Source organism: Camponotus floridanus, unplaced genomic scaffold (genome assembly GCF_003227725.1).
Source record: "Camponotus floridanus strain SB8 unplaced genomic scaffold, Cflo_v7.5 scaffold55, whole genome shotgun sequence".
In the NCBI taxonomy this organism is placed as follows: Eukaryota; Metazoa; Arthropoda; class Insecta; order Hymenoptera; family Formicidae; genus Camponotus; species Camponotus floridanus.
In genome coordinates this window covers 368930-384535 of record NW_020229714.1, presented here as the reverse complement: position 1 = coordinate 384535, position 15606 = coordinate 368930, and the positions used below count along the sequence as shown (strand labels likewise).

General features: G+C 33.7%; 3 protein-coding genes across 4 annotated transcripts in view; all 3 read left to right on the top strand.

The window, feature by feature from the left end:
- Nucleotides 1-563: 563 nt before the first annotated feature.
- Nucleotides 564-2683, top strand: LOC105253819. Its single transcript, XM_020028270.2, has 3 exons — nt 564-728; nt 953-1164; nt 1722-2683. The coding sequence occupies exons 1-3, from the start codon at nt 635-637 to the stop codon at nt 2430-2432; spliced, it is 1017 nt and encodes a 338-aa protein (XP_019883829.2). The 5' UTR covers nt 564-634; the 3' UTR covers nt 2433-2683.
- A 323-nt stretch (nt 2684-3006) lies between these two features.
- On the top strand, nt 3007-7084 carry LOC105253818 (myosin light chain alkali). Of its 2 annotated transcripts, XM_011262118.3 has the most exons (6): nt 3007-3212; nt 3492-3519; nt 4664-4972; nt 5276-5362; nt 5694-5761; nt 6563-7084. In XM_011262118.3, the coding sequence occupies exons 1-5, from the start codon at nt 3210-3212 to the stop codon at nt 5723-5725; spliced, it is 459 nt and encodes a 152-aa protein (XP_011260420.1). In that variant the 5' UTR covers nt 3007-3209; the 3' UTR covers nt 5726-5761; nt 6563-7084. The 2 variants fall into 2 exon arrangements, with proteins under 2 accessions (XP_011260420.1, XP_011260419.1); XM_011262117.3 differs by lacking the exon at nt 5694-5761.
- Nucleotides 7085-7954: 870 nt separating this feature from the next.
- LOC105253815 (serine/arginine repetitive matrix protein 2) overlaps nt 7955-15606 on the top strand; it is a 32793-nt gene continuing 25141 nt past the window's right edge. The window contains exon 1 of the mRNA XM_020028274.2: nt 7955-8437. Coding sequence (XP_019883833.2) covers nt 8420-8437 — 18 coding nt within the window. The 5' untranslated portion in view covers nt 7955-8419. The remainder of the gene's footprint in view (nt 8438-15606) is intronic.

The following is a 15606-nucleotide window of genomic DNA, read 5'->3' as shown; positions in this document are numbered from 1 at the left end:
ATTACGTTTCATACTTATTCAACACTTTTATAAAATAGACTGAACAATGATACATTATCATCGATTTATATCGCCCCTCAAATTTATATCATTAACATTCAATTATGCTATGAGAGAGATGTATCCTTATTAAAATTATATACAATTACAATATGCACATGTAGGTTATAAATAAAGTTTGATAAAATCAACATGAAATTTATCATTTAAATGTTTTCTCTTAAAAAGACATGTGAAGTCGATTACTCGAATATCTTGAAGTTCACTATTGCCTCCTTTCCGATGCTGATTGCTGATTGGCTGTTGTGTTTGTAGCAGTGACGGTGGCTGTGGTGAATGATGTATAATTAATAATAGAGATATAATATTAATAACGGAGAGAGAAAAAAAGAGAGAGAAAGAAAGAAAATAGATTATAATATATTTATTTTTTCAGAAAAATAACAGTTACAAAAATAATGTTATTATTTATACAATAAATAAGGTATGATCTCGGAGAAAATATAAAAACTATCTACATATTGCAAGTATTACAATTGTATATAATTGATATCTACGCTCATGGAAATGTAAAAAAAGTGACTATCTAGAGTTCCGTCAAAGATTTCGCGTGGAAGAGGTTTCCTTTGTGAGAATGCCTCAGATCATGGCAGAAACGTTTGCGAGAGGGCTGCTAGATAAGATAATGGTAGACGTTCTGGACGTTATAGATCGCGATGCAGAGGACGGTAAGGTGAAAGCATTTGTATGTCTGTTGATGAAATGGCGTGTTGAATAGCGACATTGTTATCATCTGTATATAGATGTTCGATAAACGTCATTCTATGATGCTGTTTTAGAGTAACACAGTTTTCCAAATACTCATATATCTCGTAAAGATAATTGCAAATGAATATGTATAATTATTCGTAATAGAGATACAAATAATATACTCTTAAATAAATGTCACTAGGAAAATCCTGGGAGCAGCACGTTGATGAGGAAATAAACGATGCCCAATCGGAATTTGTACACAGATCGCAAGCATTCGAACATACACACGTAAATTATAGTAAGGCTGAAGAAATAGAATTGATCGCCAAGATAGTCCGCGATTTGCGCGATATACAAATCGGAGATTCGCGTTACGTGCTACCACCTTCACTGTTGGCATTGGAGAAACAGGTAATTGGATTAGCTACACATAAGGAAATCACGTCTCGAAATGTTATTCAGTCATAATCAGTCATGGTGATTATAGCCATTTAATTTTTACTCACGTTAATATTGCATAGATATATAAAAAAGTATCAAAATTATTTATAAGTCAAGCGGTCCAAAATGATAGAAATGTTTCTTACATTGCTTATTAAAGTTCTTTATTTATTTTATTGTATTAATTTTTGCAAAATTTATAATCAAATCAAATTATAGCAATTATCAAAATTCATTAAAAAGATATTGGAATATTATTAAGAGGTATTATATATTTATATCGCTGCAGTTTTCAAAAGGAAATTTAATACAATCAGTTTTATATTTTGCATTTATTTCATCTGAAATGGTTCTAAGTGAATATTCGCACTTGTAGAACTCATGCGAAAGATCTTGCATGTACAATCATGGTTTACTCTAGTGCCGTTTCTGCACTGCATTAATTCCACGCGCGTGTAATTATTCTCTGCACGTGTCACGATAAGAAAGTTTACTCACGAGACACGCATCTATTCTTGCTTGTACAGATGAAATGCGGCGCGTGCAACGTCGACGGTGTGTCGCTCACGAACGCGACAGCTGACGTCGCCGAAACTCGGCATACAATTCAAGGTCAAGGTGATACGCATCAGATTATACACGCGATTCTTGAGCCACCGATTGAGCCGGCGGAATTGACAAAAGCGATCCGGAAGGAGGAGGAAACGGTTAATGAAGCGGCCACCGTAACCATCGGTTTGTTACATCAGCTGATCGAAGAGTTGGAGAACAAAACAGTTTTAGTTTGCTCCAAAAATGACACTTCGATTAATAAAGAACGCATCGCCAATTGGGAAGAGAAGGAGGAGCAATTCATTAGAACCATCGAGGACAATGTTGACAATAAACAAAAAATTACGATGGAGACTCTTCCAGGGAGTGAATCGGTTGGTCGTTTTCGCGTCATCGAGCTGAAACACAAAGATCATGAAGAACTAAGATCTCACTCGAGTCAGCATGTAGCATCTATCTCAAGAGATATTGATCTCGATGAAATTCAGCTTGAGAAATGCGGATCTAACTCGATGTCGTCATTAAAGCCGTCACACGACGACACCGCCATGGAGCAGATTCTAGCTATCGAAGACGTGGAGAAGAGAAAGACATTTGGTGAATCGACTAAGAAGAAGAAGAGGAAAGGTTTAGGCAGCAGATTGAGAAAACTCTTCCGCGCCGTTTTCGGTCGTCAGAAGAATTGATGCAGATGTCCGGAAGGAATGTTACTTCGTGATCTACGTTAAATACACGACGACGATTTCCTTTCGTAGAACGGCCTTTTAAATGCGTGCTTCTGACAGGGAATCATATTGTTCGTTCATGAATCTAACGAATAAAAATAACTTTATAGTCACCAATTAATCTTCACTTTGATATCCATTACAACTTAAATGCGACGCATGAATCTGAAGATTCTGCACATTCCTAGATGTTAACCGCCCAAACATTATACGAACGCATAAAATTCTGTAAAATATAATCTAAAATAAAACATAAAATAATGAAACTTAAATACAAAATATAACATCCAATAATTTTATATTGTATATCACATTCTTGCGGTAACTTAAATGATTTAGCGGAGAACGAGAGGGAACACGATAACGCTGCCTAGAACCTGATGTGGCATCTAAGGCTGAGTGTATTTTCGCCTGACGTGTTCACCGGACGCTGCAAATCTGGCAACCCTGATATAAGAACGTCGTCGTCGATGTTGAAACCCCATTTATCGCACCAGGAAGAGGTACTAGCTTCTCGTCGCTTCTCAAACTGTTTTTGGACCGCAGCGTTGCCAGATCCCGCGTCAATCCGGTCCAAAACTCTTCTCTGAGACCTGGATCTCGTGATTATAGTGTGTCTTCTAATCATAGCGCCATCTGCAGAAATAAAATAAGTAAATTTAGTAAGACCCACTTCCACCTTCCACTCCTGGTTCAAACTTCGTCCGGTCAACATCCACTAGCACCAGACAATCGACAATGGTAAGTATCAATAAGTTCGCAGCTTTTCCTATTTGAAAAAAATCTCCTTGACAGCTTCTTCGTGATTCCATATTTTGTATTTTTTCAATAACTCTAACAGTTCTTTCAAATTATCTCTTGTTATTTACTTTCAATTTTTTAATAATAATGAATTTAATAACCTTTTAATTTAAATTTAATAAACTGTAATTAAATTCATATTACAAATTAAAAATAAATATTAAATTATTATACTATAAAATATTTCAATGTATTAAAAATAATTCTCTTTTATTTCAGGCAGATCTCAGCGGCAGGGATGTCGAAAGTGAGTAAAGTGACCTCCAAATATTATCTTCTTTTCTCTAATTTCATCGGGATTAATTAACAAAAATAAATTTATCTATTTATACCATAATCGATGGAAATACAAGTGACTTCTTAATTAAAAAATTTTCATAATTTTATAATTTTTATGCGTGATGTTACCTAAAAAAATGATAGAGATCAAACAAAAAATCTAAAACTTCTATTGCTTAAAATTTGTGTCAAAATATCATCTTTAATCTCGTTAATAAAATGATAAAGTTTTGTTAAAGACACAATTTAAGTAGTTTCATAAAATACAATTAATAACATATACTAAATATACATTATGTGGGCTTTAAATAGTGCACATTTTAAAAAGATCAGTTCGTGAATAAAATTATTTTTAATAAGTATTATTATTAATTTTTTATTTTTTTATTCAAATTATTTAATAAGATATTCAGGGAATAAAAAAAATAGTATTGACTACAAAATTATTTTTCTTCATTCTTTGACAACACCGAAGAATTTTAATATTTTACAAGAAATTATTATTAGCAATTTATAAAGAGAATTATGCTATCTAGCTTCTATTTCAAGATGTTGAAAAGAGGATTTAAAATTTTTTCACATTCAAAATTATTGCATTTTTCATATTCATTTTTTTTTTACATTGGAGCATGTATTCTAATTAATCAAATTAAAATAATAGAGAATTTGTTCACTATATTCTATTTTCAATTCACATGTCATTTTTGAAATTACGTAACGGCTCATCGGGTAGGAGGACGCAATCATTCCGTAGCGCGTCAAAAATAGGTTGGTAGGCTGCTCTTATATGGTTCGGCGGGGGTAATTTGACCCACTGCTTCCACCAGCGAATTCTTCAATTGTCGAATTGGTGGGGATTGCCGTCTGTCTCTCAAAATAGAATAATATTTTTGAACTAGGTACGCACGCGGTGCACTCCATGTCAGTTGGTATTAACCCAGATTTCGCGTTTTGCATATTTAAATAATAGATCAAATATTGATTGTAGCAAGAAATATCATACAGATGTTTTACGATCATGATCTTGTTGTCGTTATGTCTTATCAACGAACCCATTACCAAAGATTTGCTATATTTAGAAAATATGTAAAAAATTAATCTCTGTCTAAAAGGGGCAGAATTCGCCTTCTCCATTTATGACGACGATGGCAGCAACGTCATCGACGCAGTTAACCTTGGCAACGTCCTTCGCGCATTGAACTTGAACCCCACGAATGCAACCATCGAGAAACTGGGCGGCACGAAGAAGAAGGGCGAGAAGAAATTGAAACTAGATGAATTCCTGCCCATCTTTAGCCAGTGCAAAAAAGACAAAGATCAGGGTTGCTACGAAGACTTCCTTGAGTGTTTGAAACTGTACGACAAACAGGAAAACGGAACAATGCTCGGCGCGGAATTGTCTCATACACTTTTGTCGCTTGGTATGTGAGAAATTCACTCTCTTCATAGACTATTTAAAATTCAAGAAAAGAAAGACAGTTACAATTATAATTGGTTATATTATAACAAATCTTTTATTTTTATACATATAAAACCTAAATCTTATACCTACATTTCATATAAAACCCTATAATAAAGATTTTTGGAAATAGGTAAATTATTCAAGCACATTTCAAGCAGTATACACATAAATATACACACATCTTTTAAGATAAAATAGTCTGTGTTTTATTGTATATTAAAAATAAGAAATGAGAAGGCAAATTTAATCTAAATTATCGCAGGTGAGCGTCTCAGTGATACAGAATGCGATGAAGTATTAAAGGACTGCATGGATACTGAGGACGACGACGGTTTCATCCCTTATGCCCGTAAGTATCACAGATTATTCTAAGTCGGAAATGCATCCCTTAAAACAACGGAGATTGTTAAACCACCTGCATCCGTGAGTTATATTAAGACAACACGCTAGTTTGACGAAAAAATATTGAAACTCCCCTATCTATTTTGTAAGATCCCTAAGTCCGATTTGTTATTAGAATTAGAAACCACCCCCGTATATAAAAAGTACAGTTGAAAAACCTTTCGATTCGTGATATGACCCTCCCTGAAATAACTTTCGACAATGTGTAGAGATGCCCTCGGAGATTCGACTTCTTCCCTCCCTATCATTTGACTCTTCCACGTTTTTGTGTTTCACAGCCTTCTTGAAGAAGATGATGGTACCGTTGTAAATGGTGAAGGTGTTATCGAGACAAAAATTATCCATCGTGAGTACATCCTGTAGAAATCCATATTTATCAGTTAGCTTCTTGTTCGTCCATTTCTCTCTGTTTTTTTGTCTCTCTCTGTCCATGTCTATTAACATTATTCCGTTCGCCTTTTCTCGTTTAACACATTCCAGAATTTATAGGACGCAACGTTGCAGCTCAACAGGGATGCTGAAATCGATAACCCGCTTTTCGCGCGGAAGGCTTGCTCGCGCATGGGGTCGATCACCTGACGAGATCATTGAAGCAAAAATTACATAGAATAAAATGAATCGAGATATTCCTATAAAAAAATAGAAAGTAATATATAATATATTGACAATAAAATTTTATATTGAATTTTTAAATAAGATTTTCAACTTTTTATTCATTTGAATTTCGTTATTCTCAATCATCTTTACAAAAATATAATTATCTATAAATTATTATCATTGTTTTTTATATACTTTTATACATATACTTTTACATATATATACTTTTATGTTACAAAAATAACGTTTAATCTTTTTCTTGAATTTTTTTACCCTAAATATTGTCTGCAAATTATTAATGCTTATTATTATCTACGTGTCTATCGCTTCTACGTCTATCGCTTTGCTATTGAAAAAAATGGCAGTACAAAGTAAGCATTGACTGCCGACTAAATATTGTGCGCATTTACGGTTTCGCAGACTAATTTTCGATCTTTACTTTTAAATGTATGTTCGTCTCTATGAAAAATATGCTTAATTATGTGTCGAAATATATGTGATTTTGATCTGCGCAAAGATATGCTCTAACTCAATTCTGTTTTATTCGCAGCGTTTCTTCGTAAACTATGTGAGAGGGCGGCGGCAGACAATGAGTAATAGGATGACCGCCATCAACATTTATCCACATCAATGAAGGACTCACTTGCATAATATTCGTTCGTCGCATTTGCCACACCATTCATCTCCCATCCCATGATTATACATCGCACGATAACGCGAAGATCCCAATTTGACAATTTACACGTAAAGCAATATATGATCCTGAAATTAGCATCGTCGAGATAGACATTTTATTAAAAGGGAAACAAAACAAAGCAGGAAAAATCCACGTAAACATGAAGTACAACGAAAACAATATTTCATCTCGAATGCATGCAGCATCGTTTTATTCGATTTGATTTCATACATTTTTTTGCGATACAAACGTTTATTTAAATTCACAGTCAGCAAAATATCTTAATATGGCAACATTATGTACAAAGTCGAATAAAACGGTCAATGTTAATTTACTTCTTACTAGTGCTATAATAAATTTTTCCTCTCCAACTGTCAAAGAGGATTAAAAATCGCCCATTGTGCATTATTATTTCGAAACAAATATCCTATTTACAATATCTATTCTTTGAAATATTATATATACCATCTCTTTTTTAATATAATATTTATATATTTTAAAAATTTGCACATATTGTAAGATCTAAAATATTTATTATAAGATTATAAAATGAAAAGTCTTCAGGTTAACATAAAAAGATTTTTAATAATATTGCTGTTACATGTAACTATTTTTGTCTGACATTTTCTTAATCTACATAAGCGATCGCGTGGGAAACATAGACGATAAAATATGTCACTATCGAAATCTATTTAAAAATTACAATAGGATATTGAATCACGTTTCTTCTATATTGTACATACGGTGTATAATAATCCTTTTTACAGATTTTTTAATCATATACAACATTATTCTTCAATATAATTGATATGATGAAATTTATATTATATAAAATTGATATTATATTGATATTATATAGAATCTTACTCTATCAAAATTATTTTTAAAATAATTATAAATTATATTGCTCTAGATATATAATTTAAATATTTAAATATCCTCTTAAGCTTTACGAGATAAAATTGAAATTGATAAAATGATTTCCACGCAAAACTATGAGTTTTACATAACTTGGATAACAAATTTACATAAAAAATCGGAAAAATAATTTTATACATATATGATAATTCACAGATTATATAAAGTGTTGAGTTCAAGACACAATCTATACCGATTAAAAATCTAAAACTAAAAAAAGCCGCTGATCCAGCCTCTCGTGGCGCACGCAACTCTCAGCATCTCGAATGAACGTCAGAGCCGTTCGATCGATAAATCGCACGCTGCCGCCAAGCGCGGATTTCAATCGCGCACGATCTCTCTCGTCATCTTCGTCACCTATCTGATGATACAGCGCGTTTGTCGTGGGTGGACGGATACGACGCGTTGCTTCGTACGCGCTCGGCAGACTTCGCTTACAGGGACAGAGCCAGGCGTGGGGCCTCCGTACGGTCCCGGCGAGCCGGTGGCGGTGGCGGTCGGATCAGTCGGTTCAAACGCGTCGTAAGCGCCGCGTGCGTTTCGAGCCTCTCGCAGCGTGATACATCGTTGTCGCACAACTCGTTCCTCGCGTATTTCTTTTATCACGTACGCGTGTACATCGAACGGACTGGTTACGTTCGCCGACGTAACGCGCGGACGCGCGACGCGGGCTTACACGCGGCAAAGTGCGGCGAAAAAAAAGATAAAAGGAGACAAGTCCCTCCGACAAGTGTGAGACACTCTAACGACCACCGCCTAGATCGTCGAGGATGACGGATGTCCAGGTGAACCCGGGCGGCAGGCTGCAACATAATGACGCGCAGCAAACAGGTTGGTATCCCCCAGACTCTCCTCCGTGTCACTTTCGCGCGGCGACGCGATTTATTTTCACGATCGACAACCTTGAGGTCATAGTGGTCCACGGACGCCGCTGATCGGGGCAGTGCGCGCGCGTTCCGCCATTTTGACCCGCGTAGAGATGAGATTTAATCTCGCGAAAAAATTGCGCATTGTGTCGCACGCAGTTGATGTTCTCACGCGATTATTATAAAATGAGGTGCGCATCGACGGAACAAGACGCTCTCCTAGTTCATCAAGCTATCCATCTGGGCGGGATCATGAAAAACGCACGGATATTTCGATATCAAGGAGATTCAATCATTAATAATGATTTCATGTCACCTTTTCTTTCGGAGTTTACATACATTGAAACATAATTAAACGTTGTTTTATTAAATTTTATTCTTGGTAAAAGCTAAAGTTATTGGAAAAAGAAATTCATATAATCTATTACTACCGAATTCTTTTTTCATTTTTTAGAAATATTTGTAAATAGGAAGAACAGGTTTTTCTCATATACAATAGTAATTGCCTTACGCTATTTGCAACAGAAATTAAACTGAATCTTTTAGAAAATAGCTGACATATATCAAACATTTTCTGTTTATTTGCTGAGAACTTCTTGCGTTTACTTTTATATCAGTTGAGATTATAGGCTATAATTACTTGGATTTTTTTGCACTGCAATATGCATACACATCACAATGAACTGCGTTTATAAGATTACATCAGTATAATCTGCGAATTTATGTCACGGACAGAACTTGCAATTCAAAGTGACGTACACATTCTAATTTTTCTGATTTTTAAAACCAAAATCTCGCGGATATAAAATATTTATTTTACTTACATTATTTTATTATTGCATATATTATTGCATAATACAATTTTTATTTTTATATAAAAAATAAAAAATACTGCGATACAATGATAAATTCATTCTATGAAGAAAAATATGTTTCACGTTGCTGTTCACTTTGTTACATTAAAAACGATGTATGCTGAAATTGAATTCTGTGACTTACCAAATGGCAACAAGCACTTCCATTCATCGTTGACAAACAGACGTGCAGCGTCTGGCGAAAATGATGTATATCAATGAATGAGAGGTATTTTTGTAAACAGCAATACACGCGCGTGCATATAAAAAGCATACAAAATCAGCTGCAAGAAATTTACATCTATTAATTTATAAACAGAAATTCGTAATAATATTATATATATTGAAATTTAGCTGATTTTATTGTAAAGAGAATAAAAAAGAGAAAATAAATTTTTATTGATAAGTAATAAGATGAAATATATAATAGAGATATAAGCTTGCTGTACACTTAACATTTTATTTGAGAATCACATATATATCACATATATATTATGTATAATATATAAATACATAAACAACATTAAATACTTTTTCAATTGTGCTTACGTCAAAATTAAATTATATTGAATTATATCGAATTAATTGCAATAAAGATTATTAAATTATATTAATTATATAAATTATATAAAAATAAATTATATATTTATATCAATAATATAAATTCTATTAATTATATTAATTATATTCAATTAATGGAATTATAACATGATTGAAAAAGAAGAAGCTATTGTGTTTACGAATCACATGTAAAATGTATAATATTACGAAATATATTATGGAATATCTGCACGCTTGTCGGCATTAATTATAGAGAGATCCGAATGGATCTATATGAGAACCAACATGAAGTATCGTTACGACGTTTGCATAGATTCATGAGAACGATTGTATGATGGCCTCAATGGCGAGGGCATTATACTTGGAACGATGAGAAAATCTAGAGTTATATGAGATTGGAAATCTTCTATTAACCGCTATTGTTAATCGTGCTTTCCATTATATGATTATACACAATTAATGCCTTCTATGTGTCGACGCAATCAAATACGCAATATGAAAATCATCGCATGTACAACCGCAAGAGAAAGTGTATATTCGGTTTCGTTTATTACCGTCGACGTAGAAAAGTTTGACAGCAGCCTCGTTTGTATCTATTGCCGTACCTGGCACCGGTGTACCCGACGAACTTTTCTCCGCTATTATCTAAAACGTCGCGGCTGACATTTGTACCGTTTTCAGTACTAGCGATCGTTAAAGGTGAAAAAGAACTGCTCCAAAAATTTAATCATTACACGCATCACTCGCAATATTTTAAAATTTAAATGCTCTTTACACATCAAGGAAGTAACTAGGCCTCGCGATGGTCAAGCGGTCTAATGATGCTCGTTTCCGCAATTTACTAAATAAATCAGAACCAACCTACGTTAAATAGGCCCTCAAGGTCTTAACGATGAGTAACGATCACGTGAGTTCTTTCCGTACGTCGCCCGCGAATCTTTATTCGAGGATGCCGGTATCTTTTATCGCGACGCAAACATTATAATACTTACGTGTAAAAAACTTGTAACGTATCGTCGAATTTCAGCACGGAAAACGAGCATCTTTCTTCCTTCCTTCGCGACAAACGGAGCAGAAGAAACGGCGCATGAGAAAAACTTTATCGGTTAATTAAAAAATTAATGAGCGGCAATGAGTTAACGATGTCTCGTGGGTGTGTAACTGTCGGAATTGCCAAGACTCGTCTCCGATGACGGTTACGGGGCTCTTAATTTAATGACCGTCATGGCATTCTCAAAAGGAACGATGCTTCAGACAGGCCAGGCATCCGCTATTTGTTCGCCACTTCCGGATATGGTCAGATTCAGAGGGGATTTCGCAGTTGTTCCAATTACAACGCAGATGAAACCCAAGGGCGTTTTATTAAACCGGCACATTTCAGGTTTTCCAAAATAGAGCATCTACATTTATTTTCCCGAGAAATATTACGCTATCTATAAAAAAATAGAATATACACATCATGTTTTATTATGTATATAAACTTAATATGTATTTAAATTATTTTATTAAGAATATCTCAATCGTTATATGATTAAAAAAATTAATTTAGAGGATTAAATCATAATAATATTATAAAGAAATAATCTTTATTGCAATCTTAATTTGCGCGACAAGCGCCAATCTAATGATGATATCAATACTTCGTATTGCTTATTCGGTTTCTTTGTCACTAATCGTTACACTTGGAAATTAATGGCTCGTAACCAGGCGACACGAATGCGTGGAGTTAACGCGCGAGTACTTAGCGCAGTTACGTGAATACTTAACATTAGGTGAGACCAAAGTTCCACTCGTTATCCATGTCACGTTTTGGGTCCTAATATTAATCATTATAACATGAAATACGTCATATATTTATGTGGACTCTAAGGCGCTTTATATTCTCTTTTTTGAGATAAAAGACTCTATAATTTTCATTCAATCAAGTCCAATCATATCAAATCATATATAAGATTTTATTATTTAATTTGAATGCTTTCCTAAAACAGTTGAATCATTTGCTTTGCTCAGCAAACTGTCAAAGTGCGGAAATAGAGTACCTGTTGCAAAAATACGATGAAATCTGACCATGATTCAACATCAGTTAATTTCACACGAACTCTGATAACATTCTATAATGCCCGATGGGAGCGCAATGCATGCGAGGGTAATCTTCGATGCACGCGTTTCGAGCACGCTATTACAATTATCCTATACAATTATACGGCCTCGATGAGGAACAGGATGAAAAAGTTGAGCAAACTCGCATAGATTATGCCTCACTCCGCGCAGTATCGACCAAACTCACCGCGAAACATCGCAACGACCTGCCGCAAATTACGAAACACCGACATGCCAACGTCGGTCTTATTAGTGGAGTCATTTTTGTTTTATTGGCCGTCCTCCGCATGTAAAGTTGAGCGACCGATTAGACGCTGCCTTCTGTCGCGAAGAAAACATTTTCGAATACCGTTAGATAGATGCATGATTGATTTCATCTAACGTCATTGATATCATCGTCAAATTAACATTCGTTGATATACAACAATAAAAATTATTTCTTCACAATGATCTAATTCTTTAAATTAATTTTGTACGACTGTAGATTGACATATATTTCTAATAATAATAACCTAAATAATCTAAATGATCGAGTTTACACAATAAAAGATGTATACATTTTATTTTTATATGTTTAATATTTTCACGAATTGTACGTACTCTATTTTAAATTAGATTTATTCATCAGTAATTGTAGGGACATAGGGCCTACTTTACAACGGAGCCCCATCGACTAAGCGTCATATGAGAACTCGGCCACTCAAGCGATGCTCCAGTTAATGATGTCAATATCTGGCTACAATAATCTACATACACATGTCACTTAGCGCAGAGTTACAAAATTTTATTTATGCGTGTTTTACGAGAAATTATTGAAAAAACTAATGTTGGATATCTCTTTAACTTTTTCTCATTTAAATTGTAGATTAAAAATCAGAAAATGTTTTGAAAGCGTTAATATTTATTTATATGTATATATTTATATTTATATTTATATTTACATAATCTACTTGAGATATATCTTATATATCAAATACAAAATTGCAATCTGAAAGGAAGCTATTTGCGGCAGATAATTTATTTGTATTGGAAAAGATTAGAAAATGATTGATATACTCATTAATTTACTCCAATGGCTAATAGCTATGGTTTATTAATAAATGTACAATAATCGATACTATAAACTAATTCGATGTGTTACATTTTTACGTCAAGGATGTGCAAGCAAATATACCTGTTTACCTGCATAAATGCGTGAAACGCACGCGGCGATAACAGTTCAAGCGTTCACGGTAACGATTACGTCAGCTTTAAAATTATATCTCGCGACATAATCGCCGGAACAGTTCGAGCATGCAATAGATAGAATATCTCGTAATGCACGCCAACCAATCTGTCAATGAGCGCAAGGTAGTTTGTTTATTTCGAGAAAAATTATAACTATCTTCGCCAGACTAATGTTTATCAGGGACACCGAATAACGCACGCACCTATAAAAATAATATTCCCTATATAATCCACCTACATGTTTGTCTAAGAAAACAAATAATATCACGTATTGATTTTATAGCTAATTAATCCATACTAAACAATCCATAAAAGTGCACTATAGTTATAAATCATTTAATTAGAAAAAAATTATAAAAAATAGAAAAGTAAAATTAATAATAAAATAAGAATTTTTTATCTACTTGATAATACAGAAATTCTATATTATAGATATTATCTATGATTATCTATAGACACAAAGTAGAATATAATGTAGTGACAGTAATATCGCAACAAGTAGACGTGATATCATTTAGATTAACTTTAGTCATAGTAATCGATGATGTCATATCTTGTATATAAATATTATGTAAATGACTGAAGCCGCGACATTATTTAATTATATATTTGAGTTTCATTGAGGTTCTTATTTAATATTTATAATGTTAATGTCGATAAGAAACAAAGAAATATAAGAGACAATCGCACTGCACATTTATGCGAAATTCGTATGTTTGTAAGAAATATGTGTTTATTTCATATGAAATATACACGCGCATATATTATCAAACAGGTTCTGTTGAAAATACTCTCAAGTACTCTTGACTCTTAAGTCGGCGACATAATCAGCTATCATCTGTAAAAAATAAACATTCAAACAGATTCAAAAACTGAAATATATAGTTTATAGAATTCTATTGTTAAAAAGATATTATACATATTACACACATGACTTTTATTTATTTATTTTAAATATATTGCAATGCTTATATTAACCTAATTTTTTAAAATAATGTATAAATATCTTTAATATACATAAATATCTTAAATAATATTTATTCATCATATCTTACGATTAGATGCTAAAAATATAATTCATTTGTTTTTTTTTTGCGGATAATATGCATTTTAGGACACTAACAAAGAATAAGCTTATCTTCCTCACGAATGAACCTTTGCAAACTTCTAGCAAGCGTAGGAAGGCAAACTTTTCTTGCATTGAAAGTGCAGTATGTTGGCGTCAATATACCCTAACGCACGTTGAGGGTAAACCAGGAAAGGGAGCTCGTAGTCATACAAAGGCTGGGTAAAGGACGAGGGTGAGAGAACCCTAGGAGGGGTTTGTGCCGGAGTAGTAGACGCGTGAATCGATAATAAAACGGTGCGGTGACGCGCAGCATCCGTGCTACGACGGAACCAGTTTGTGTCGAACGTTTAAGGCTTTGCAATCTATTGTGCCCTTTTCGAGAACAAAGACACACGAAGAACTTTAATCAATATTTGTGTGAAATTTGTCGGTATAAAGGATGATAAAATTATTTAAATTGAAAAATAAATTAAAAATTATTTACACTTATAACACGAAACCACTCTCATGTTATCACATAAGAGTTGCAAAAAATAAGATAATAAAATACAAATGCAACATTTAAAGCTGATAACGTCCTTACAATTTCTTGCGATATATTCACTTACAGTGCACATGAAAAATCTTCGTGATCGTCGTAAATATGTGTTAAAGCAAAAAAGAATTACATTTCGATTAGATATCATGTAATGCGCAAAACTAAGCTAATTGTTCTCTGTCATTGTTAAACGACTCGACGTCGTTCATAATGCGCTTAATGAGACGAGTCACAGTAGATCGACAGTGATCGCCTTTAATTTGCTCGAAACGATCGGTGGGGCACATCCGCCCGTGGCAATCGTCATTATTATTCTGTGTCTCGAGATATCGAGGCGTGACCGATTGTCTGCGTAGGATTGTCATTGCACGATATCGCCTTACCGATAATTTTACAAGCGACTAATGGACCAGATCGTCGTCCCGATCGCGTAATTGTTCATGCCTTATTGGAGTAATCGGCTATCGCGATATCGGCTATTTAGTGTGTGAAAAAACTCTCGACTTAATTAATGATTATTGCTATCCTTGATCGATGTACGTTTTTGCACACAATTTATTAAACGTATGACGAAGAAAATTACAAGGCAGCTATTTTTATTTAACTTTCTTCAGGAAATATTTCTATTTATATCTCGTGAATGATGTCATATCAAACAAAAACACTGAAGTAGATTATTTGAGAAATTATACATATTAATTATATGTTATGTAATAACAAATACTAAATATCAAGTATATTTTATAAATTATGCCATTATCTGAAGGATCAAAACAATAATTTCA